The 26,786-nt window shown below is 41.2% G+C and overlaps 1 protein-coding gene across 1 annotated transcript in view; it reads right to left on the reverse strand.

The window, feature by feature from the left end:
- The window catches only part of ITPR1 (inositol 1,4,5-trisphosphate receptor type 1), a 354,161-nt gene that overhangs the window by 150,003 nt on the left and 177,372 nt on the right, over positions 1-26,786 (reverse strand). Inside the window, exons 19-33 of the mRNA XM_025375486.1 lie at positions 26,005-26,202; positions 23,548-23,799; positions 22,924-23,065; positions 22,022-22,202; positions 20,504-20,691; positions 18,992-19,130; positions 18,264-18,322; positions 16,110-16,271; positions 15,863-16,033; positions 15,314-15,379; positions 14,457-14,594; positions 11,045-11,170; positions 8,342-8,542; positions 5,946-6,197; positions 2,405-2,530 (exon numbers count right to left, since the gene is read on the reverse strand). Coding sequence (XP_025231271.1) covers positions 2,405-2,530; positions 5,946-6,197; positions 8,342-8,542; positions 11,045-11,170; positions 14,457-14,594; positions 15,314-15,379; positions 15,863-16,033; positions 16,110-16,271; positions 18,264-18,322; positions 18,992-19,130; positions 20,504-20,691; positions 22,022-22,202; positions 22,924-23,065; positions 23,548-23,799; positions 26,005-26,202 — 2,401 coding nt within the window. The remainder of the gene's footprint in view (positions 1-2,404; positions 2,531-5,945; positions 6,198-8,341; positions 8,543-11,044; positions 11,171-14,456; positions 14,595-15,313; positions 15,380-15,862; positions 16,034-16,109; positions 16,272-18,263; positions 18,323-18,991; positions 19,131-20,503; positions 20,692-22,021; positions 22,203-22,923; positions 23,066-23,547; positions 23,800-26,004; positions 26,203-26,786) is intronic.

Here is a 26,786-nt window from a genome sequence, read left to right on the forward strand (position 1 = left end):
GAATCACAATAATAAAATATAAATCATGAAAAAAAGAAAAGCAGATCAACTCAGACAACATGAAGCAAAATCACAAACATTAAAATGGGTATGAGACCAACAAGGCCACCACTTGCAACTTCCTACGTGTGTCTGGAAAATCCAAAACCCTGAAGGGCAGTAAGAAGCACAGTCACTACAGGTGTCTTAAATTTCCCGTAAAAGAAAACTGCTCTCCTGAGTAATCCATTCCTCTGGCCTAGACCATAGTTTCCTTATCCAAATAATCAAGACAGTCAAATACGTTACTGAGGTCCTATGGACCTGACCGTCTCCAATCCTTTTTTTTTTAATTTTACTTTTTTTGAGACAGAGTCTCACTCTGTCACCCAGGATGGAGTACAGTGGCGTGATCTTGGCTCACTGCAGCCTTCATTTCCCAGGTTCAAGCGATTCTCGTGCCTCAGCCTCCCAAGTAGCTGGGATTAGAGGTGCCTGCCACCATGCTCAGCTAATTTTTGTGTTTTTTTTAGTAGACATAGGGTTTCACCACGTTGGCCAGGCTAGTCTCGAACTCCTGGACTCAAGGGATCTGCCCACCTAGGCCTCCCAAAGTACTGGGATTACAGGTGTGAGCCACCATGCCTGGCCTAACCATGCTCCAATCCTACAACAATCTTCCATTCAATTAAAATCTTACCAATACACAACATTGTTCAAAATAGCAAGCCATATTTCAGAATAGCTGACTATACATGTTTTGGGGTGAGGAGACACCTTCAGTTTCACCCATACTCTACTTAAGTCTGCCGCCTAGAATAAGATTTGCCATGGAGACGGTTGGCACATTTTTTTAAAAATCAAGTTTTATAATTTAAGATATAAAATTGCTTATACTGAAAAGAATGAAGGACATAAAAATCAAGTGTTCTTAAGAGACTCTCACGTTCTGACCTTAAAACTAGACAGTCTGAGAACATATTCAAAGAATGAAATTAATAACTGATTTTACAGCATTTCCAAGTAATTTAATGCAAGGATCGGCAAAATAAGGGCCAGTAATTATCTTTATAAAGTTTTATTGGAACACAGCCAAACCTGCTTGCCATGACTACTTTCACGCTAGAAGGGCAGAACTGAGTAGTCATGAAAGACATGAATGGCCCACAAAGCTGAACATATTTACTATCTGGTCCTTTACAGAAAATTTCAGAGCACTGGTTTAAAGAAATAAAGCAGGCCTGCCATTCCAAGCCAAAATCCCTAGGCTAATGGGATTAAAAAACTAGGAGGAGTTTGAGATTTTTTAAAAAACATGTCTGTGAAACCAACACCTGACCAAATATTACTAAATAGGGTTCTCATCCAGAAGGAAAATAAGTTCTTACAGGCTCCTTGTCTCATACTAGCAATCATACAGTCAAGCAGAAAATACCACATTCTAGGATTCTATAATGCACCTTAACATCACAATGTTTCTGAAATTGGGATGTATCTGACAATTGTCTTCTAAATAATCTTTTAATCTACCCCACTCCCCCAAATCCACCATCACAAAACTCATATTCAATCTGTGGTATGCTTTGCTATGTGGCAGTCTTGTGGCTTTAGCATGAATATTAAGCTCAATCCAAACCAAATCAAGTATCTTGAAGGCCACTCTTGAGGCTGAGCCAGGAAAGCAATAAATGGAAGGTGAAGAGTTTTGCAGAATCCTCAAGACCAGATTGCAGGAGACAAATGCTCAAGCTCAGGGAAGTGCCCTTCAAGCACAGACATATTACCAAGGAAGATAAATCCTTAGAAATTGAATTTTAATATGCCCAGGTTATCATTCACCAACCAATCCACAGGGATGACATGAAAACCAGAAATAACCTCTCTTCCCTGAAGCTTGATAAATAACATCCATTCGTGGCTAAGAGCAAAAGGTAGGAAGAATGGCCAGGTGTGGTGGCTCACGCTTGTAATCCCAGCACTTTGGGAGGCTGAGGTGGGCAGATCATTTGAGGTCAGGAGTTCGAGACCAGCCTGGCCAACATGGTAAAACCCTGTTTCTACTAAAAACACAAAAATTAGCCAGGCATGGTGGCAGGTGCTTGTAATCCCAGCTACTCGGGAGGCTGAGGCAGGAGAATTGCTTGAGCCCAGGAGGCAGAGGTTGCAGTGAACTGAGATTGTGCCACTGCACTCCATCCTAGGTGACAGAGCAAGACTCCATCTCAAAGGGAAAAAAAAAAGGAAGAAATGAGACATGAGAAAAGAGTTACAAGTGCCTCTTCATGCCACAAATTAGAGTAGAAATGATGCAGCTGTTTTCTTCATGTGGGCATGAAGATGTTACACACACATACACACACACACACACACACACACACACCTCTCTCACTCTCCAACTCTGCCTCCTTAGTTCCAAAAGCCTTACCCTGCAGATGTCTACAAGGAAATTCTCAAACAATTTCCACATGTGATTGCTGGTGTAAATCTCCTTCATTTCCACCTCTGTGTCCACATAGCAGTGATTCAGGAAGTTAATGTATGCAATTTTAACCTGCAAGATAGAAAGAAGCTTTTCTGAAAAACCATCTTGGTGTGTATGGAACGTGATTAGCTGTTTCAACTTCACAGCAGGAAGGACAGATCAAAATGGGCATCCCATTCCCCACTGCCAAGTCTTACTTCTATGATTTTCTGACATTTGAAATTCACAATTATAAAATCCAAAACCATAAAGCTTTTGGAAGAGAATATGTTCATGACCTCAAGGGAAAGTATGAGGTAAAACCTCTGACCATAGAAGAGGGACAAGTTTGATTACCTGAAATTAAGAATTTCCATTCATAAAAAGGCACCACTGGAGAGTTAAATGGGCACAAGTTGGGAGAAGATACATGCAAGGCATGTTCCAATGAAGAATGCCCCTAGATCTGTGCTTATAAGACAGACATCCCCAGAGAAAAGGGAGGCAAAAAAACTGGATCAGATATTTCTTAAAGGAATATCAAACATCAAACACACACACACACACACACACACACACACACACACACACACACACGGCAAGAGGCTCAACTTCAATTAGGAATCAAGGACATAGACATTAAAATCACTATGGTTAATGAAAACGTGTGTCTATACAAAATCCTGTACACAAGTGTGCATAGCAACACTATTCACAATAGTCAAAAAGTGGAAACAATTCAAATCCCCATCAACTGACTGATGGACACACAAAATGTGATATACGTACAGAATAGAAAATTACTCCGCAACATAAAGGAATGAAGTGCTGATACATGCTACGACTTGCGTGAGCCTTGAGAAAAATCATGTAGGTGAAAAAATCCAGTCGTAAAAGACCACATGTTGCAGGATTCCATGAAATGTCTCAAATAGGCAAATCCATATATTCAGAAAGATGAGCAGTTGCCTAGGATTGGGGGGTTGGCAGGAAATGGGAAGTGACTGCTAATGGGCATGGGGTTTCTTTTTGGGATGATGAAAATATTCTGTAACTATATTGTGACGGTGATTGCACAACTCTGTGAATATATTAAAAACCACTCAGTTGCACACTTTAAACAAGTGAATCATATCTGCAAATATCTCCATGAAGCTTCTAAAAATTAAGCTAGTATGCAATACTATTATACAACCATCAAATTGAAAAAATAATAATAAAGGATCTGATGATAGCAAATGTTAGCAGGGTTGGGAGGAGGAATGGTAACTGGAGCAACTATGCTGAAAACAACTGGTCTGTGTTACATCAAATTGAAGAAATGCACCACCTATGATCCAGCACTTCCACTTCTGACTATCCACACACCCTGGACAGAAGAGTACACGTGTGGGCCAGGATGTATGCCTGATCCTAACAGCCAAAAGCTGGAAACAACTAAAACGAGCATCGGTAGAAGAACGGAAAATCCTATCATGGTGCCATGATAGAAAGGAATGCTTCAAAGCAAAGGAAATGGACACAGCTACATGTCAGGGTGGATCAACCTTAACAACACAGAGCTGAACTTAAAAAGGCATGGAATGATACACAGAAGAAGTCCAAAACCTCACAAAACTAAACTATATTGTTGAGGGATGTATACAGAGAAGCAACTGCAGGATTACATAAAAGTCAGCTGTGGTTATCCTCAGGAGACAGCCCTTGGGGGAGGTGAGGACAGGAAAGGGGAATGGGGGAGGTTTTTGCATATTTCTTGACCTGGGTGGCAATTACAAAGCTGTTCTCTTTATAATCGTTCTATTGTTCTTTAGTATACAATTGAGATTTATGTACTTTTTTTGCATTTCTATTGTATTTCAAACAAAAAAGGGTAAAAAACAAACTAATGCTTGTTATAACACTATGCTTCTCTCATCCCTAATGCTAGTTATAACTCTACCTTCTTTATCCGTAACAAGAGAAATGTAAATTAAAACTATGTTGAAATGACCATTTTCACCTGCCAGATACATGAGAATCCAAAAGTTTGATAATATACTGTGGCCAAGACTGTGAAAAAAATGCAATCTCATTGCTTTCTTATTACAGCGATTATTCATTACTATCTCATTATATCATAAATTAGTTAAACACTTACAAAGGGCCATGATGGTACATCCATACAATGGAATTTTATGCAACTGTAAAAACAATCTGGCATCTCTTTATGAACTGATATGAAAAGAAGTTACAGTGTTAAGGTACAGAATTGTGTACCTAAAGTATCATCTTTTGAATTTAAAAAAACGGGGGGGGAGTAAAGTATATATAATGTATGTGTTTATGTGCAAAATTCTAGAAAAATACACAAGAACATAATAAATTATTTTCTGTACGGTGGGTGGGAAAACAGATTATAAGACTTCATGGTTTACCCCTTTACAGTCTTTGATTTTTGAACTTTTCAAAGAGTATGGTCAGGTACTGAATAATGACATTTTGGTCAATGATGGGTCTCATACACAACAGGGACCCATAAGATTATAATACCCAATTTTTACTGGAACTTTTCAATGTTTAGATACACAAATACAATTGTGTTATAATTGCCTTCAGTACTGAGACAGTCACATGTTGTGCATGTTTGTAGCCTGGGAGCAAGAGGCCGGACCATAGAGCCGGGGTGTGTAGCAGGCTGTGCCATCTAGGTTTGCGTAAGTGCGCTGTTTGATGTTTGCACAATGAGGAAATCAACTAAGAATGCATTTCTCAAAACATATCCCCACCACTAAGCGACACATGACTGTTACTAGCTTTTCAAAAAAACCTAAAAGCAATATATATATGTCATATATATTTAATGTAATATAAATGTGTACTACAAACTAACATTACACATTGCAAAACATACAATATATACTTTACAATATACTTTATACATCATAAAATATACACTTCATAAATCATAAAATATATACTTTACAATCCATTTCATTATTAATCAATATAATCTAAAAGTAGGAAAAAAGGAAGCCTGGAAGGATTAACTTCAAAACGTAGGGATTCATTATTATTATTTTTTAATTGATTGTCTGTAGTTCCTAAATTTTTTATAATGGCCATTACTTCTGTAGTAAGGGTTTTTGTTTTAAAGAATTAACTTACTAAGTCTTACAATCATACGATCTGGATCTCAACCTACTTTTCGTCACATTTTTGAGAAGTTCATTCAGGTCACATCCCCTTTGCTCAACAGGCTAAATTAGATCCACAGAGCTGAAGCTTTTTTCCTCACTCTTCTTAAAGATACAGAAGGAATGACTAACTTCTCCCGTGTTCCTTTCATGTAAAATCAATGCTCGAGAACATGTTTTAGGGAACCGAAATCCCACCACAAAATGAGCTGCAGCTTTCAGAACCGTCAGGGCTCCCCTAGGCCAGCCACCACTATGTCTCCCAGTGAGCCACGACAGCAGGCACCACATAGGGACGAGAAGGGCACAGCCAGGCTGGGCTCGCTCACCTCAGGGATGCAGTCCTCATGGGTCACCACGCGAACGATGTCATCCAGCGGGAGCAGGGAGTTGCACTTGATCTCTGTGTAGACGTTCTTACCCTCCGTGCACACAGCCAGAAGCTCGACCAAGTGGATGTGGTACATGAGAGGGCTGTTCTCATCCATCCGATCCCGCTCTGACCGCATCATCTGGATCAGAGTCTGGAAAGAGGCTCTGTCGTTGTAGAACACGAGGACATCCTCTCCTGAATTGACCAGCTACATAAAGAACAGGATGGGTTTAGATTACAAGCTTGCAGGGGTGGGGCAGCATGAAAAAAATCTATCCACAGAGCAAGAGAGAGGTTCTGTTAGCATTTATCTTTCCAAATCAGTCTTACCTATTTTGACTTCATTCATTTATATAACTGAACAAGTAGAAATCTTTGATCGTAATTTTAGTCCACAGATACAGAAATACCACACGGGCCCTAAAAAGCTATTAGGGGGAGAGAAAGTCTGCATACCAGCATTAATGTATCAAGTGGAAATAGAGATTGCAAGCTTGCACTTGTATTTCCAAAACTACCAATTAGGCTATGATATTTCTTTTTAAATGTTTCCATCTTATTTTATTTTATTTTTTTTCGAGATGGAGTTTCACTCTTGTTGCCCAGGCTGGAGTGCAATGGCATGATCTCCGCTCACTGCAACCTCCGCCTCTCGGGTTGGTTCAAGCAATTCTCCTGGTTCAGCCTCCTGAATAGCTGGGATTACAGGGATGCACCACCACGTCTGGCTAATTTTGTATTTTTAGTAGAGACGGGGTTTCTCCATGTTGGCTAGGCTGGTCTCGAACTCTCAACCTCAGGTGATTCACCCGCCTCGGCCTCCCAAAGTGCTGGGATTATAGGTGTGAGCCAGTGTGCCCTGCCTCCATCTTATTTTTATGCTTTACAATGTATCCCCTTTACAATTCTTTCATCTGCCATCTTATCTCTTCAATCACAAATTACTTTTAATTAAGATATGCCTTCCCCTCCACACTTGCTCTTCAAAAAGTTGAGGCATTCCTGTTTATAACTTGTCCCCTAAGATGTGGCTTCTTGCAAATCTATTTAAGAATAAATCAATTTCATCAGCAGTACATGAAGTACAAAAAAACTGAGAGGGCTGGCACAGAAGTCAAAATAAACATGGTCAATACTTACTAATGACTAAACTTTATGAGCTCTAATTATTAGATGCCAGATACCAAGATAAACTCTTTAGATGAACTTCCTAACCTCACTGTATCTCAGTTTCTTCATCTGTGAAACCGGGACAAATACAATAGCTAACTCACAGTACTATGTATATTAAATAAATTATTATAGACAAATTGCTTAGGACTGTGCCTAGAGTATGGCAGGCTTCCAAAAAGTGTTAGGCATTAATGTCATCGTTATCTCATTTACTCCGCATATCAACTCTTTAAAGTGAAATCTGCTGTATCTTCATTTTATAGAAAAGTTCACTGAGGAGTTGAGAGGTCAAGTAACATATCTCATGGCACCCTTCGGTGAAGGGGTTCAGGCGACATTTGTATCCCAGGTTGAGCCGACTCTCTTTTTTTTTCTAAGAGACAATGTCTCATTCTTTTGCCCAGGCTGGAGTATAGTGGGTGCCATCATAGCTCACTGCAGCCTCAAACTTCTGGGCTCAAGGGATCTTCCTCTGTAACTGGGACTACAGGCACATGCCACTACACTCAGTTAATTTTTAAAATTTTTTGTAGAAACAAGGGTCTTACTATGTTGCCCAGGCTAGTCTCATACTCCTGGCCTCAAGTGATCCTCCTGCCTCAGTGTCCCAAAGAGCTGGGATTACAGGCATGAGCCACCATGCTGGCCCCAACTCTTAATCACACTACCCTCCCTGCCAATGGAACCACATACATAGACAAGATTGTAAATTAAAGTGAATCCATAATAAACCAAGTAAGACTTTTCCTTGATTGCATAGACCAACTGCTCCTCAAGAAGCATCAGGCAAAATTTTTTCATCTAATTAATTATGTGAAAAATTTTAAAAAATTCATAATCCACAAGAATGGAAGTTGTTCTGGCTCATTGGGTCCTCACTACATTTTATCTCCATTCTCTATAATTCAGTTCCTTATTCCTCTTTCTGTCCCCTGTCAGAAAAATCCAAGCCATCCTTCCTTAGAGCAAACTGGTTGCTATGAAATATCAGATCAGATTCTTGCCTATATCTACAACTTAAGCTCACACAAGGGATGACACACACATATGCACACACAATTACTTTCTGTCCTTCTGTATGGCTCCTGAAGAGGGTGCAAGTTCATACAGATAAGATTAAATAATTGTAAAATTTCTACAGAACACCAGATGGAGGTATATAGAATATATAACAATCACCTCAGCCATAACCATGTCTTGGCATTTTTTAATAAATTTCCCTTCTGCCTTGACAATTGTCTGTAAGAACTTTATATACTGGACGTTCCGACCGTGAGTCTCTATGCAGTGAACGAAGTGCTGAACGACTCTCTCGTTGATCTCACTGCAAAGCTGGAAATTGTTCATGAAGATGTGCTGCATGGTTACTGCCTCCAGGATCTGACACAAGAGTGAGGAAAAGAGCACAGGGACAGGTCAAAAAGCTGATAGAACAGATTAAAAAGTGAGAAAAAGAAGAGTCCACTGAAAACACACACAAGGGAAGCATTTAAACCCATGAAGATAGATTTCTCTCATTCTTGCTTCTGCACTACCTTTTTAGTAAGCTTTTTTCACTGACATACAAATAAACATACAGAAAAATACACAACTCATTAGCATTCAGTTGAACAGATTACCAAGGGACCTTGAGCACCCAGATCAAGAAACAAAACAGGTCTCCTTTATGCCTTATCTCACAATTTAACTACTATTTTGACTTGTATAACTAGATTAGTTTTGCCTGTTCTTAAACCTCTTGCACTCTTTTTCACTGATATATAAGTTCCATTGCATGAATATATGACAATATCTTTATTCTATGGTTGAAGGATATTTGGAGTAGGATCCAGTTTTAATAGATAGAAACATTACTAGTATTATAAATACTAGAGTTGCTGTGAACATTCTTACAGATGCCTTCTGGTGTACTTAAATTCATACTTCTGTTGGGTCCAAGAATAGAATTGCTGGGTCACAAAGTATGAATATGTTTGGCTTTAGAAGATACTGACAGCTTTCAAAAGATGTTAACAACTTGCATTCTACATTCCAGCTGTTCCTATCCTCATCAACACTTAGTATTGTCAGTTTTTAAATTTTAGTCACAGCTTACTGTGGCTAAACATAACTTAATTTGCATTTCTCTAATGTCTAATCATGTTGAACACTTTGTCACATTTATTGGCCATTTGGATATCCTCTCCAACAGGGTGTCTGTTCCAGTTTTTTGCCTTTACATTCTTATTTATTTATTTATTTGAGATAGAGTGTTGCTCTGTCACCCAGGCTGGAGTGCAGTGGTGCAATCTTGGCTCACTGCAACCTCCACCTCCTGAGTTCAAGCTATTTTCCTGCCTCAGCCTCCAAGTAGCTGGAATTACAGGTGCTCACCATCATACCCAGCTAATTTTTGTATTTTTAATAGAGACAAGGTTTCACCATGTTGGCCAGGCTGGTCTCAAACTCCTGACCTCAAGTGATCTGCCTGCCTTGGCCTCCCAAAGTGCTAGGATTATAGGCATGAGCCACCACACCTGGCCTATTTTTAAAAGGTCAACCTTTTCCTTAGTGACTTTTTTGAGTGTGTTATGTATATTCTGGATATGAATTCTTTGTTGAGAACGTGCATTGCAAATGTCTCTTACTCTCTGCCTTGCCTTTGGATGCTCTTAATGGTGTCAGTGGACAAACAGAAGTTCTTAAAAGAAGTCCAATTTATCAATTTTCAAAAATAATTAGTGTTCTTTGCATACCTTGTAAGAAAATTTTGCTTACCACACAGCCATGCATATTACCTTCTAGAAGGTTTATTTTTCACTTTTTACCCACAGCTATTGAGTTTTACGTTTGGGGTGAGGTGGAGGATTTAATCCTTTTATCTTTTGACTTTTCTTTCTTTTAACATGACACCAAGGGAACACAGGTTGAGTATCTCTTATCCAAAATGCCTGGGAGCACAAGGGTTTCACATTTTGGATTTGGGAATATTTGCATTATAGTCTCCTGGTTGAGCATCCCAAATCCAAACATCTAAAATCTGAAATGCTCCAATGAGTATTTCCTTTGCGCATCACACTGGCACTCAAAAGTTCTGAATTTTGGAGCATTTCAGATTTCAGATTTTCAGATCTGGGATACTCAACCTATATTATCCTACAATTCAGCACTCCTTTTCCTGGAAAGTGTTAGCAGTACTACTGAGTGAGTGTGCGCATGCACAAAGATGTCCTTTGCAGTACTGTTTACAAAGCTAAAAATCAGACATTGCCTAACTGTCCATTAATATAAGAATGGTTTTTTAAAAGTTACAGCCATTCTATGGAATGTCATTTAGCCATCAAAAGAATGAGAAAAATTTGTATCTCTCTGATTTGCAAAGGTAGCCATAATGTGTTAAGTGAGAAAAGCAGAACACAAGACAATGTGTAGAGTGCATCATTTTTCTTTACAAAACCTATAATACATTTAATATACTTTCAGAAATATATTTAACAAACTAAGATGTATTATAGATATGTTTAATATGGAGATACTATATATGTATATATAGCCACAGAAAACTTTATGCATGACCTCAGGAAGATGTGGCAGGAGAGAGATTCAGCACCTCTGTATTGCTGAAGTTTGATACGATGAAGGACTTGACTAGGAAAATACAGATATGTATCTTACTTTACCCATCTCACCTTCCTCCTTTTCCCCTCCCCAACTCCTGCCATTCCATCCCCAAAAGATGAGTATTTATGTCCTCCTGATAAATTATGAAAATGTTCCCCTTTGGAATGAATGTTGCATTATAACAAGCCCCAGAAGCCACAATAGCCAAAGAACAAGCTGTTCCTCCTCCCTCTTCCCTGCCCTCCTCCCTCTACAGATTTGCAGACTGGCCTCAAGTCTTACCCCTGGGTTGAGAAACAGGTTTATGTGTTTATGTAGCAAAGCTTGATTCTGCTGGTTGCCTGCACAGAAATTCTGCAAAAATTCATGAGCCAGCCTCATTATCTCTTGCATCTTGGTATCTTCGGCCTGTGTGGGAGGAGAGAGATGAAAGCACTGATTGCTGGGCCAGGAGACCAGCTTCTCCTATACCCAATACCTCCTGCTAACGTGGGAGTCAGAAGGTGTTTGCTGGGGGCCTGTTGTGGGTAAATATTGAGGGGCTGCACTGCTGACCCTGAAAAGAAGCCAATAACTTGTCTATGCTCACTGATGAAAGTGAAGATCTTATTTGGGTGGGAGGGAGCACTGCAGAGTGAAGGCTAATAGAAGGTATCCACAAGTCCATTATCCAGCAAGGACTGAAACTTCTGAACCCCCTACTTCTAAAGACAGGGACTGGCTGGGCACAGTGGCTCATACCTGTAATCCTACCCCTTTGGATGGATCACTAGAGGGCAGGAGTTTGAGAACAGCCTGGCCAACATAGTGAGACCCCCATCTCTAATAAAAAATAAAAATAATAAAAATTTTAAAAATAAACAAAAACAGGGACTGACAACAGAACAGGGGCTGACTTCCTCACTGATGCTGAGTAGTCATTTTCCCTCTTGGGTTCACTTTTTTAAGTTGTCCAACCTATTAGACATTAACTTTTGCTATCAGCTTACATGGCGAACTGGAAATCTCCTTAGATTATACATTAGAGCAACTGTGCCTGCCATAACTCCTTTATCATCTCAAGTACAATTTTTAACCTCAGACTTAGTTTCCCCATCTGCAAAATGGGGATAATACCCTCCCTGGCATTTCACAGGTTGGATTATCTGATTCATACATTAATAGCATAAACTCAGTATTTGTAGAGTTAAATATTCTATAATAAGCCAATTCTATAAAACCCATGACCATTGTGTCCAATTCTAAACAAGCAAACATTTAAGAAAGTAAAAACAGAACAAGAATTTCTAAAATGGAAATCATCCTTCATATTTTTACAGCCCACAATAGTCTTCCTAAGTCTTCACAGCCATCACCTCATTTCAGAGGCAAGAGAGGATAGCAGGTAGGAATGCAGGTCCCCAAACCTGACTACGTTCCTCTTATCCCAGATCTCCAACTTCCTGGCTGTATGACCTGGAGCACATTTCTTAGCCTCTCAGTGTCGCTGTTTACTCATCCATGAAAAGGAGACAACAAAAGTGCACACTTCATATGATTGCTATGAAGATTAAATGAGAAAAGTCACATGAAGTGCTTAGACAGTGATTACTCTGTAAATGTTAGCTACTGGTTCCGGGCTAGACTGAGGTCAGCAAACTTCTTCTTAAAGGGCAAGGCAGCACATACTTTGGGCTTTGTGGGTACAGAGGGAATATCAAGGACATTATATAGGTACCTATGTGACTATTTTAAAATGTAATAACCATTCTTAGCTGACATGCTGTTCAAAACAGGTGGTGGATTAGATTTGGCCCATGCCTGTAGTTTGCTAACCCCTGGTCTAGAAAAAGAATTCTGTGATAAAACAGAGCTATGGGAGAAAGGTGAGCTCCCAGCTTTGATAATCAAACCAAAACAGAGGAAAATTTAAAAGGACATTAATAGCAAGTCCCAGGACAACATAATGGGGATTACATTTTTCCCTTATTAACAGGAGGAGTGGTGAACCTTCTAGCTCTAAGAAATCAGAGGGCTTGGGATAGACAGCCACTGCTGGTTGACAGCAGTAACCTTAAACAGTTCCACATGTCTCCAGTCCTCCTGTATAAAAGGAATCTGCTGTGCACAAGCTAAGTGAAGAACCTTTGTGGTGTGAAGTGGATTTTTCCAAGGTAAGCAAGCCCCAAAGACATCAAGTCACAAGAGGTTACCTGTGGAGGATTCCTCCACCATTCTTTGGAAGTCCATGCCCATCCAAAAGTAAATAAAAGCGTGCATGTGCACACACACGTATACACACACACACGATATTCTGTCTTTGAGTCACCAATTCCAACCACATCTGGTTACCTGTAGATTAATCCCGCTCTATGAAGGCATAACTCTCATTAGGGAAACTGATGATATTATGAGACAACACTACGGTCAGTAAATGATCCCCTCGCATTCCTTACACAAGAGGAGGCAGATCAGCTTGTTGGTTCTGGTCTAAATGATAGGCAAAGTTTGGATGATATGCACACCTGTATCAACTGCAAATTAGCTATGTTATTATACCTATGACAGGGATTACGCTTGGACTGTATTTGTAGCTATTGAAAGGCCTGACCTGCCCAATTCATATGGTCCCCATGACTGAGGAGGAAGTTCCTTTTGCAAGAAATTTCCTAGGGTGGAAAGCGACAGGCACAGGGAAGGCAGCAGGTCCCAGCTCCACAGTGAAGTGGAGTCAGCTTCACTGTACATAGCTGTGCCATCCATGCAAGTTACTGAACCTCTCCAGCTGCAGCTTTCTCATCGAAAATGGGGCTGAAGATAGCACCACCCATCTCATCCATGTGTCTTGAGGATGGCAAGAGCTAATAATGTGTATAAAGGCCTCCGCATAGCACCTGGCACCCTGCAAGCACCTAGAAATGAGCCTTCATCAGGTGACTCTTCTCTAGCAAATCAGTCTCTCTAGCAGTTAATAGTCAACTCAAGAGACCTGAGTCTGAGCCCTTTACCTCTAAACACCCTCCAAAGCCTCAGTCTCTTCATCTGTCAAGTGGGCACCACACAAATACCCCAGTGGGTCTTGTAGGCTTCAACAAATGACTTCATAAGCGTCTTGTCAGCCTACATTCACTCAAAGCACTGTCAGCCTGCTCCTGCCTCTGTAAATCAAATACATATCAATGACAAATACTTATGTGAAAAATTAGAGGCAAAGTACAACTTCCAACAACAGAAAAGACCTACATCAAAGCATCACCTGATAAATCCAAATACTTAAGCAGATGTCAGCATCTTAGTGAGGACCTCAAAAGTGGGCACATCCCCTGTTCCCACATGCACTTAATAGCTGGTGTTACTTAAATTGCTTGAGTCGCATTGCAAATGAAATTGAAACACACCAACCCGTGGGTAGACAGAGGTCTAAGCTCTGACACAGACCAAGATGTCTCTATCCAATGCGGCTTGGGAGTATGGAGAATAAATGGACTCTCTTTCTTTACAGAATCTTAAAACTGGGGATGAGGATTATCCACGGGTGACTGTACTTTATTTTTCAGATGCTCTGTTTCATATCAATATCTGAAATTGCTTTGTAGTCACAATAGTCACACTGGATGCATTTCTTCACCAACAATATCCAGATGTGAAGGGTTTGGGGAAACCCAGGAATCCGCCCCATCCTGGGAGCAGCTGCTGAGCGTGAGGCCCCACTCACCTTCTCATAGGGAATCTGCAGCAGCTCCAGCACCACGGCGTGTGCACCCATGTTCCGGAGCAGACGCTGCTGCTGCTTCCTGCTCTTTCTCACCGAGGCACTCTCCTGAACACAGAGTTTGCTGAGCCGAATCAAAATCTAGTAGAAAGAAAGAAATCAGTCTCAGAAAACTAGGAACTACAGCTGGAAAACAGATTGCAGGGGGTGGTGGTGGGCAGGTAGGCAAAGGGAGTAATGCATTAAAAACCTACAACGAAATTCCTTCAGTATGTGGCATTTCTGTTAATTCCATCAAGCCAAATCCATAAGGCTAAGGGCACGTCTTCCAGAATAAGCAGGGGATAATGGCTTCAACAACAAGTGGGACAGTTTCAGAGATATCACTTAAAATGGAATGACCTGGCATCATTGCTGAGACCCTGGGAAGAGTTTGCTCTGGGGTAAAACACACAAAGCTCCCAGCCTCCCAACTTTGAACCAGCTTAAGCAAAGGTTTCTAAAGAACTATAGCTCTCAGTGGGGAAGCTGTGTGCCAGGCACTTAGGTGACCCCTGACAGTTTTCTCAATTAGTCCTTCCTTCAATTGTAAAGCTTCAGAAATACGTGGTGCCTATAAAAGGTAGCACCTATAAACAGTGAGGAAGGTGAGGACACAAATAATAAGAAGAACAGCTGGGTGTGGAGCCCAGATCTGATGCCGAAATCCATGAGCTTAACCTCTGAGCTCTACTTTCTCCCTGTTAAACCACACGAAGAAAAAAGCTCAAATGTGTGTACCTTCAACTTGACTATCACAAATGAAAGCTCCTTAGAGAATTCATAAAGAAGGGAAATACGGTGGTGGGGGAGGAGCTTACCTCTTTGACCACTCTGTAGTTGTAGCTGCTGGTACTTTCATGCTTTTGTGACTTGTTATTTCCCTCCTAGGAACCAAAGTGAACACAAGTGTGATCTGTACGACTCATAGGCTACTGTCAGTTTGTTACAGCTAGCATCAATCTTTATGAAAGAAAGGGAGTTCTGCACTGTTTTCCAATAGTCATGCTGGGTTTATGCCCCACTCATCTACCTACTTGCTATGGGTTTCCTTGGGAGGGGATAGTGGGCTGGGCCACGGCTAGAGAACAGGTCAATTCCCAAGTGGGTCTGTAAGGGAAACCTGGTGCTAATTCACTCAACATCGAAGTCTCTTCTACACAGTCTGAGGCTGCATGGGAGACATAGCTAAACTCTGATTCATAGCTTATTTCCTAGGCCAACAGCTGTGATCTTAGTGACTTAACAAGCAGATCTCTTGAAAATAAATCCCATTCTATCACATTTATACCTAAAACCAGAGGAGGATGCTTACTAGTTTTGAGAAGCCCATCCACCTACTTTGGCAGCCTAACCTGTGTTTCACTCACCTCCGTTTTCTTATGTCCATTTTCGCCAGATGCACCATCCATGGTTTCATCGGGGCCCTGCCCTTTGTACACCCAAAGCTCTGACTTTTCCACGATGGACCTCAGTTGATCCAAGTCTTGTTTGATCTGTTTGTAGTTGTCCACATCTTGGCTGGTAACCAGCAGTTGAACCTTAATGAACGCAATCCATTAGGTGCACACAACAGCTTCTTGGACAGACAACACACACGTGGGTGACCTGAGCTACCTGTTTGAAGGCCTGGAGCACCTCCTGCCTCTGGCTGAAGTGTCGGAAGAGGAGCTGCAGGGCCCCTGACACCAGGGGTGGATAGTCATGCATCGTCAGGTGGAGCAAGACACGGAGAAAGGTTCTGCCGCCGTGATCGTCCAAGTCCAGTGGGGTGTTCTCCTCGCTAAAGAAGCACAAGGAGGGGGAAAGACCACATGAATCACAAATGCCTCCTCTCACGTACCTTGGACCCAGATGCACCTAACCTGGTTAGATTTCTAGCACTATGATCTCCAGACAAGCAATTTCACTTTTCATTAGCTCCTTTAACAATACAGCCTTGCTTCATCTTCAACTATATTGTGAGGTGAGGAGACAAGTAAGATGTCATCATAAAAGATAAGTCAAATTTTAAGCCAAAGTCCCTCCCCTCCCAAAGTGACAAGATTAGCATCAGAACCAGATTCTCAACATCTACACAGGGTGTTCTGCTGGGCTTCATCTGTGGTCTGAGAACTGCAAGAGGATGTATTTCTCTTATTAGTTTATGTAATTTTATTTTTAGAGATGAGGTCTTGCTATGTGGCCCAGGCGGAATTCAAACTCCTATGCTCAAACGATCCTCCTCCCTTAGCATGCTGAGCAGTTGGCTGTAGGTATGCACCACCATGCTTGACTATATTAAACATTAATAAGTATATCCTAGATCCAATGGCAGAGTACTCCATAACTGAGCACTGCCAGTCAATAACTGGGTCTGCACCTACATTGGGTTTAGAGTCAAATGAATGACAAACGGTGGAACCTTCATGGTTGCTGGCTAATAAGAAAAGCACAGAGAGGACTTTATAAATACATTCATGCTGTGTATTCCAAAAAGGTGTGAAGGTTTCAGTGCTGTTTAATACAAGGAAAATGGCGGGAGAGCTGAGTGATCACACAGCACATGGAACCTGTATTAAGATAAACTCACACCACCTTGTTTAAGTTTCAGATAAACATCTTCCATCACAGTATACAATGTTGCTAATTCAAATTTCACAGGTTTTACATTAAGCATGGAGGTAGACTATTAACACTGGTGGGCCCCAACAAAGTATTCAAACCCTTATGTAGTCCCCTCCCACACTGACACTGAACTTGGCCACGGGATTTGCTTGAACAATAAGATACTAGGAAATGCAATGCAAGCAGAGGCCCAATTAGCACTTGCATACTGTTGGCTTGTCCTCTTAGAACATTTGCTCTTTGAGTCAGCCACCATGCTGTAAAGAAGCCCAAGTTATCCACATGGACAGAGAGAGAAAGAAGTCCTGGCCTTGCAGGCGTCTCTGCTATAGTGTCAGAAATGTGAGTGCAACTTGGATGTGCCAGCCCCAGTTACCACCTCACTACAGTGTGACAGACCCAACAGTGACCACCAGCAGAAGAACCATCCAGCTTAATCAAGCCACAGGGCTGTGAGAGGTATTAATAAAATGGTGGTTGTTTGAATCTTTAAGTTTTTTGGAGTAATATGTTGTAAAGCAATAATCAAACCAAGTGTGCTAATTGGTTTATACCAAATTTTATACTTGTAGGTATAAGGGTTCCATAATTATAATAATATCTTAAGTCAAAATTGACCAGTGTGGTATTTTTTAAAGGGGTTCATAGATGAATATTAGAAATCATGAAAGAACAGATTTTGCTTCTTTTGTTGCATAGCCTGTAAGGAGCTCAGAGATAAAACTACAGCCCAGCAGCAGGACATGATCTTACTAACTTCACTCTTTTTTGAGTCCCTCTCTCTTTCTATTCCTTCTTTTGATTGCATTTCCTCACTATGTAAAAATAATCTTGTAATGTAGGTATTCTGGGAAATCTCCTTAAATCCTTTCTGTCCTAGGTGGGACACACACACACACACACACACACACACACACACACACACACTCTCTCTCTCTCTCTGTCTCACATACTCTCTCTCTCTCTCCCTCCCCCACTCCTCCCAATCAAGCCAACTGAGATAACTCTGACTTGAGTACTAACAGTTCCAAAGATAGCACCAAAACAACCTAAGCCCAGAGACTAAACATTTACTAACATAATAAAGGGAAGGCCTCTGAGAGCTCTGGAAGAGCAGACTTCCCAACTGTAGAACCACCTACAAAACAGTAACTGAAAATATACTTTCCTTCCTCCAAAGATGCCTTCTGCTTGTTCTTCAATGTGTTCAAAGTCAAGAGCACCTGAAAAATTAGAACATATCACTTCAGATGCAGGAAGGCCTGCAAACATGCTGCCGGTGAACTCATACATAAGTTTTGCAGGGTAAATCTGTTGCGTTAACCCCAAATCTTTCAGGACATTATATTGCAAAGCTCTGCAGAGTGACTAACCCAGATGATGTTACCCCCATATTCCACATTCCTGCCCCTTCCTCCCTCACTGCATGGTCCCCTGGTAAAGGAGAGTGATGATCTCACTCATGAAAGCTTGGTTTTGGTAGATGGGATTATTTCTACTACTACCCTCTCCCTTCACCACTAGTTCCTGGACAGGGAACAACTTCCAACATGAGTAAAAGCTGCTAGCGGACAAGAGGTCTCCTGGAGAGTTTTTTGTTATTGTTTTTATTTTGGTATTTTTCTGGGGGGGTGGGTAACCACAACGCTGGAAACCTCAACTGTCGTGTGATTAAGACACTCCAAGATGGAAGGAAACAAGATCCAACTCAGAAGGAATCTGGGCTCTATCAATTATTCCCCTACTCAAAAAGAGTAAGTGCCAGGAGGATGCCCTGGCACAATAATCAAAACCATTCTTACCCTTTTTCTAGAAGATACTGTTTGCTCTCCCCCATTTTCCTTAGAGCCAGGTCCCATTCTATGGCTGAAATTCCATTCTGAATCACTAACCTGGTACATTACTTGGCCCTTCTTGGCTGCTGTTTCCGGAGGATGTTTCTGAAGTCTGGGAATTGCTTTCATCAAACTCTCGCTTAAATATACACAGGAGGCAGGAGATCCTATAATCCAACCTCACATTCAAAATAAACTAAAGATTCAAGTGGAAATGGAAACAGATTGGTTACATTAACATACCACCTTGATTCTGCCAAGCCACCACACACTGGCAGGGCCTGGTATCAGCTCCATCAATTACCTTAAGCACTAAGCGAGCCAAATATTTGGCTTAGATTTCAACACTCATTTTAACAACAGCAGACTTCCATGGGGCATATGAAGTCTGCCCATAGCACCTTAGCCCCTAGTGTAAACTTCAGCATCCTGGCAATTAATTTAACAATTAGAACACTAAATCACTCACTCCTGGCTCCATAAATGGAGTCTATAATAAACAAGACTCCATTTCAGTAAGTGCTGAATGCCAACTCTGGGCCTAACACTGAGAAGAGTAAAGTTGCCTGGTTTGGATTTAATATAATTAACAAAAAAAATTTGTTTTTACTATGGAAAATTAGCTTGGTTCCTATTTCCTATTTCTGGTTGTTTCCCCTGGTTTGGGTACAGACCCTTGGACACCCTCTTCTTTTGCCTCCTGTATTCCCTTACCCTCTATTCCAACACAGGGTCACTTTTCCCAGGATTGCTGCTAGAACTGAAAAGAAAGATCGAGCAGCTGACATCATGTAGGGATCTCACTCACATTCTTCCTTCCATTCTCCCCTTGTCTCTGCTTAACCCTCCCAGCAACTTTTCCCAGTCCAAGGGCCATCACCTCTTCCAGAGGGAGACAGATCTCTTGGCTGCCTCCATGCTCTCAGTGAATGCGTCCTACTGTCTGTTGGACATCCTATTTGCTATCTTCCCAGGGCCTCAAACTCAGCGTTGTACAAAAGTAACCATGATGGTTAATTTTAGATGCCAACTTGACCGAGTCCTAGATAGCTGGTACAACCTTATTTCTGGGTACATCTATGAGAGGGTTTCCAGAACAGACTGACATTTCAATCAGTGAACTGAGTAAAGAAGTCTGCTCTCACCCAGTGTGAGTGGACACCATCCAATCCACAGAGGGCCTGGATAGAGCAAACAGGTGGAGGAAGACCGAATCCACCTGTTTTGGAGCTGGGACACTCATCTTCTCCTGCCTATCAGAGCTCCAGGTTCTCAGGCCTTTGGCCTCAGACTGAGACTTATACCTTCAGCTCCCCTGGTTCTCAGCCTTGGGACTCAGGCTGAATCACACCACTGGCTTTCCTGGGACACAGCTTGCTGTGGCAGACCGCGGGACTTCTCGGCCTCCGAAGAGGAGGAGCCAGCTCATAAACGACATGGAGGGATGAGCTAAGAATTTGCTCCCATTTTCTCCCCAGAAAGCCTTGGGCTCCATCAGAACAGAGGGACTGGATCTGAACAGTGCCCCTGTGACACACCCTCCCTGCCCCAGCTCCAGCTGGTGGATACCTGGAGTATCTCAATGATCTTCAGCTTGGTGTCCATGACCATGATGTCCTCCTTCTCAGGCTCTGCCTGCTTCACATTGCCTTCAGGGGCAGCTGCCATGGGAGTCATAGGCAAAAAGCCTCCTCCCCGGAGCACCACCTGGGTCATCAGCTCTCCCACGCCATGAATAGACCTCATCACGTTACTGCCTAGGAAAGGCCAGGACAGACCACGGTCACCATGTCTCCAGAGAATGCTCAGAGGCATCTGTCAAGGGGCAGGGGCTCTTTGAGATAAATTATTTAACATATCCCTATTCCAGCATAATCTCAGGACCCTGGAAACCTGGAAAGGTAAATGCGCATCAAAAATCTGGGCTTCTGAGAGCAATAGAAAGATCGTGGACTTCGAAATCCCCAGAAGGGCATTTATGTGTATTAACTCGCCCATCAAATTTCATTTTTGCAAATTTTCTTTAGAGACAGGATCTTGTTCTATCACCCAGGCAGGAGTGCAGTGATACAATGATGGTTCCCTGCAGCCTCAAACTTCTGGGCTCAAGCCATCTTCCTGCCTCAACGTCTCAAGTAGCTAGGACTACAGGCACACATCACCACACTCAGCTAATTTGTTTGTTTGTTTGTTTTGGTAGAGATAGGTTCTCTCTATATTGCCCAGGCTGGTCTAGAACTCCTGGCCTCAAGCAATCCTCCTGCTTCAGCCTCCCAAAGTGCTAGTATTATAGGTATGAATCACCGTGCCCTGCCCAAATTTTATTGATCATCAACTATGTGCTTGTTATGAGCACAGAACTACGTATATAAAGTTAACAAGGCACAGATCCTGATGCTGCTTGACCTTAGGTGCATCATATTACCTCTGAGGCTCAGTCTCCTCATCTATAAAATGGAAATAAAGGAGCTCAACAAAAGAACTAAATGGTATAATGCAACATGACTTAGCATAAGACCTAGCAAATAGAGATACGTCAATGTACTTTTTTCTGTTCTAGCTGCAGAAGACCAGTTAACAATAATTGATACATGATACCAATATCTGCCGACTCTGACCCTAAAACAGAGGAAGAAATAAACATGCAAAGGCAGATTGTCCTACTCACGAAGTGGAAATAGCTACCAAGATACAAGCCTGAATTTTCTTACATCCTAAACAAATATTATTACCAAGGGCCTCACGAATGTCAAGGACAACGACAGGACATGTATTTGTTATATAAGCATTCAAAGTGTTAGGTAACTTTCAAATTGTTCAACAAAATATACACATGACTCACACATAAATACAAAGGAAAGACAGCAAAATGTGAATAACTGTTGACTCAAAGTCATGGGTGCATGGGACTCCATCATACTGTTCTTCCAGCTTTTCTTTACACAGTATTTGAAAATGTTCACCATGAAAAGTTGGGAAGGAATGAGCAAAGAAAGGATGTGGCATCACACATAGGGTATGACATGAGCATAACAGGAAAGGCTGGGAGGGCATCTCTCAGATGTATGGGCACCCTCAGATACTCACTCTTCAGCTTCTCCACATCATTGTTACCTTTATTCTCTTCTCCTTTCGCCATCTTGCTAATGGGGAAGATTGTCGTCACATGCACACAGTCCAATATGGCCAGAAGGATCTTAGTTAATCGTAGAAGGTCAGAGAAGTTGTAGAAACCAAAGTATATGAGATTCCTAGCTAAATTTACAACCTATTGTATGAAATAAAAGAAGAAGAGGGTATTACATAAACTGCACCCCCTTCAATTCCATTTGATGTTGACCAGTTTAGAAATGACAGACTTGGACCTTCCTTATGGTAAGAGAAGGCATGTATTTTCCTTGTACTTTCTGATAAAATTTCATTTTGTTTCTTAAGGAGGAAAAATAAGAAATGGAGAGCTACTGATCTGCTCTGATGACTAATTAAAAAAAAAAGATCTCATCATTTGCTCTGCACAGCTTCCCAAGGATAATATTAACACAAGGCAAGCCGAGTTATTCCCAACAAGGACGCAGGTAATAACATTCTGCAATCCTCAGAAATACAGCTCTTAAAAGGCAAAAGTAGTCTCAGAAACATTGTTAACTCAGAAGTAACAAGGATTTACGTTCTGCAAATGATTAATCTATAGCAGATCGCAAACACAGTGTTTCTCCCTTGTCAGTTTTAATACAAAGTGATGTTCTATCATTTTATGTGGTTCAAGTCACCTTGTATAGTTCTTTTAAGAACATAACTACTATTAAGCCATGTGACTGGTATCCGTTTTATCTTATTCTGGAACAAAACCAAGCTGAATTCCTTTCTATTACAAAACCAGAGCATCATGACCAAAATCACTACCTACTCAAATATTTTCTATTTGCCCCATAGAAAAATGACCACTGAGAGGCAGAAAATACACACAGATCATTTCATTTGTGAGTTACCTCAAACGTAAGCTTATTTTTCTCCTTATCAGAGAAAGGGAACCTCTGACAAACCACATCTCTTAAATACTCCTCCACAAACTCCATGGTCTGAGCAAATCTCTCCTTAATTTCATCTTTGGAAGCTCCACTACTATCATAGCTGAAAAGAAAGGAGAAAGAAAGGAAACAAAATTTCAAGTTACTCCCAGAGAAGTCTTCCTGGGTCACTCAGCTTCAAAAGTCAACATCTGCTAACCCTTGGTGTCCCTTGACCCTACTTTATTTTTTCCCTCCTTAGCACATATCACCAACTATATGTTTGAGTCCTTTATCTTGCCTATTGTGTCTTCCACCAACTAGCATAGAGACTGCTTTCTAGCTTGTTCACTGATACATTTCTTGAGTGTGGCACACAGTACACACTTAAATATTTGTAGAATGAAAGAGGAGACAAATGATATAAAAAACATGATCATGCCATCTTTTACATTCTTGAGGAAAAAAAATTTGCCATCCATTTAATTTTATTTTAAGCTAAAAAAACAACACTTCATCTTTCTTCTAAGATTTAATGAGACTATATGGGGCTATCTACTGCCGCACAGAACAACGTAAAGTAAGGTTTTCAGGGGCCAGGCTCACTCGTCAATGGCAATCTCCGAGGGAATCTCTGACCAGAGGCGGGCATATTTCACGGGGGTGACTTGTTCCTGGGGATCTCGGTCCACATGCATGTGAAGCATGAGGCGGCAGAAGGACGCCCTGAGGTCATAGGGCAGGTTCTCGTCAGACATGCAGCGGAGAATGAGATCGACATCCAGCTGGCCTGAGATTTCATTGATGGCCAGGTATTGGCGGTCCAGACACATCCTGGCAAAGAGGTTCAGCTGATATCTAGAGGAAAGAACAAGGGCACACAGCTCATGCTCCAGAAATCATTCAGGATGAATGCAGAGTTGCCTGGGCAGCCCTGAGTTTCATGGGAGTGACATTTGGCCAACTAAACTCATACATCAACACCCCTAAATTACTCTTGTACAGCAGGATTTTGGCTTTGGTACCAAGCAGATCAAAGAACTGTTCAAGCTGTGCAATAGAGTGTGGGTTGACAGCCAACAGGAACACGTGTCTATCCAGCTGTGTTGGAGCAATTCTGTGACGACCTTATTCCATTAGGTCCTTGTTTACTTTGTAAAATAAATGGGGAATGCTAAGGCCTAAGATGGTTGTCTATTTCTATCCCTTCAGCTGTGTTTCATACAGTAAAGACCATGTAGGAAATGTTAAAGATATCACATATATTAAGCCTACTTAGAAATTTTATAACATTTTAAAGATCTTACATCATGTAAGTCACTCTAATTCCTACACATGTAAAAAAACATTTCATGTACAAAAGCGGGAGACTCCTCACTTTTCATCTTCATCCAACTGCAAGTGAATGTTGTTAACTGGAACTTGACCAATTAAGGGACTCTTTCTCATTCACTTGGGAGAAGATTCATCAAACATTGAAAGAGTAAACATGCTTGAAATGTGAAATAACAAGAAAGCCATAGGCTTTCAAACTAACAAATATTGCCTTCTAACTTAAAAACCCTATGTATTTCTAATAATCATGATTTGAAGACATCCTCAGCCTCATTAGATATCAGGGAAATGCAAGTATAGACATGACTCTATTTCACACTTATAAAATTACCAAAAATTAAAAAGCATCATGATATTCAAGGTTAACAAAGATATGAAGAAACAAAGGTTGTCATCTACAACTGGTGGGCGTGTACATTGAAACATCCAATTTAGAATTGCTTAGTAAAGCTTAAAATATGAATATCCTCCAAGCCCACCTCCCAGTGTGGAAAGGAAACTCATACATATGCTCAGAAAAATTTGAATGAAGATGTTTTCTGACATGAAGAACTGTGGCATGTGACCAAATATCAAACAGCGATGAAAATGTGATAAATCAATAAAACAGAATATCATCCAGCAGTCCAAATTAAAGAAATAGATCAACCTCTATTAACACAGATATGCTTCAGTACCCATACTGAATAAAAAAGGCAAGTTGTAGAATGATATTTGGAGTACAGTACCATTTATATAAAATTTTAAGTAGAGATAAAATACTACATATGATTTATAGATGCATACAAATGTAGCACACAGAGAATGTGGATAGGATGCACACATCACACATGAATGAAAGAGAACAGAATACAGGAGGCAAGAAAAGCCATTTTATCTGCAAAGTTTTATTTATTTTATTAAAAACTAATAAAAGCCTTGCTTTATCTTCCCTTTCCCTTTCTTTTAAAAGTATTTATTGGTTCACTTCCCTTCTTTCTTCCCCTTCCCTTCCCTTCAGGTGGCAGGGCTGGCAGGTCTTAGAGCTGGAGCCAAGCAGACACTAGGGACTGAGGAGGTGGCCAGCAGAGGTGAGACAGGTACACACAGGGGAACGGGCAGACAGGGAAACATACAGGGAATCACGGCAGCTGGAACGAGTCATGAAATGGAAAAGATGAAGGCTAGAATAAACCCCATGGTGTTGGAATGGAATTGGAAGTATTAGTGTAAGCACATGATTTTTATTATATATTTGTGTAGTTATAGAAATAGATATGTGGATGAGTATGTAGATATATGTATATACATACATACATCTTCTGGCTCTGTCTATAAACATTTGGTGAGATTGGCACTATCACCTTTATTTTGCAGATAAAGAAATTAGAGCATAAAATCAAACTTGGCCAATGTCAAAAAGCTGGTAAGTGGAGAGGTCAGGATTTCACCCCACAGCCTGCCTCTTACGTACCTACCACCATATCTACAGGCCATGCTGCTTAAGGATAAATTGTCACCAGGGACTGATGTGAGCACTCATCCTTCTTGGGACCCAGACACATCCAGATGCCAATTGACTGAAATCTTATACTCTAAACTCCTAAAATACACATCTGGCTTTTTTCAAGACAATCTCACAAGATGACACCTTGCGATTCCTTGAAGTAATCAACAAACGAGCAACAAATTCCTAAGTGCCACTGTTTTGGGGCAACCCAATCTGAGCCCCACACATGTCCCACACACCTGTAGTAGCTGAGAACGTCTCGGTCCTCCTTCTGCCCTTCTTTAGCGTCCTGCGCCAACTCCCTCACACTCTTGCTACGAATCTCTTTGTTGCTGTCCCTCCAAAACAGCCACACCTCTTCCTCGTCTTCTCCTGCCTCCAGAGCATTCTCTCCAGTGGAAGAAATGCCTTCAAACTCAAAACGAGAAAGAACCAACCTGGAAAACAAGAAGAAGGAAAAACTCTATTTTTTAAAATACTTTGATATCTAGCTTCACTTTCAGCATAAAGACACACGGAAAGCCGCTTTTTGTTTTGTATTTCACCCAAGGGCAGAGCCGCAGAGAGCCTGACATTAACATCTTCTTATACCGTAACCCAGTGGTTCTTGACTGTGGTGCTGCTGCTCCCAGTGGACATTAGGCAATGTCTCTGGACAGGTTTTTGGTTGTCACAACTGAAATGGAGAGGTGCTACTGGCATCTAAGTGAGTAGGGGCCAGGGATGCTGCATCATTCTTAGCAAACTATCACAAGAACAGAAAACCAAACACCGCATGTTCTCACTCATAGGTGGGAACTGAACAATGAGATCACTTGGACTCAGGAAGGGGAACATCACACACCGGGGCCTATCATGGGGAGGGGGGAGGGGGGAGGGATTGCATTGGGAGTTATACCTGATGTAAATGACGAGTTGATGGGTGCAGTAGACCAACATGGCACAAGTATACATATGTAACAAACCTGCACGTTATGCACATGTACCCTACAACTTAAAGTATAATAATAATAAATAAATT

The sequence above is a fragment of the Theropithecus gelada genome, chromosome 2 (genome assembly GCF_003255815.1).
Source record: "Theropithecus gelada isolate Dixy chromosome 2, Tgel_1.0, whole genome shotgun sequence".
NCBI lineage: Eukaryota > Metazoa > Chordata > Mammalia > Primates > Cercopithecidae > Theropithecus > Theropithecus gelada.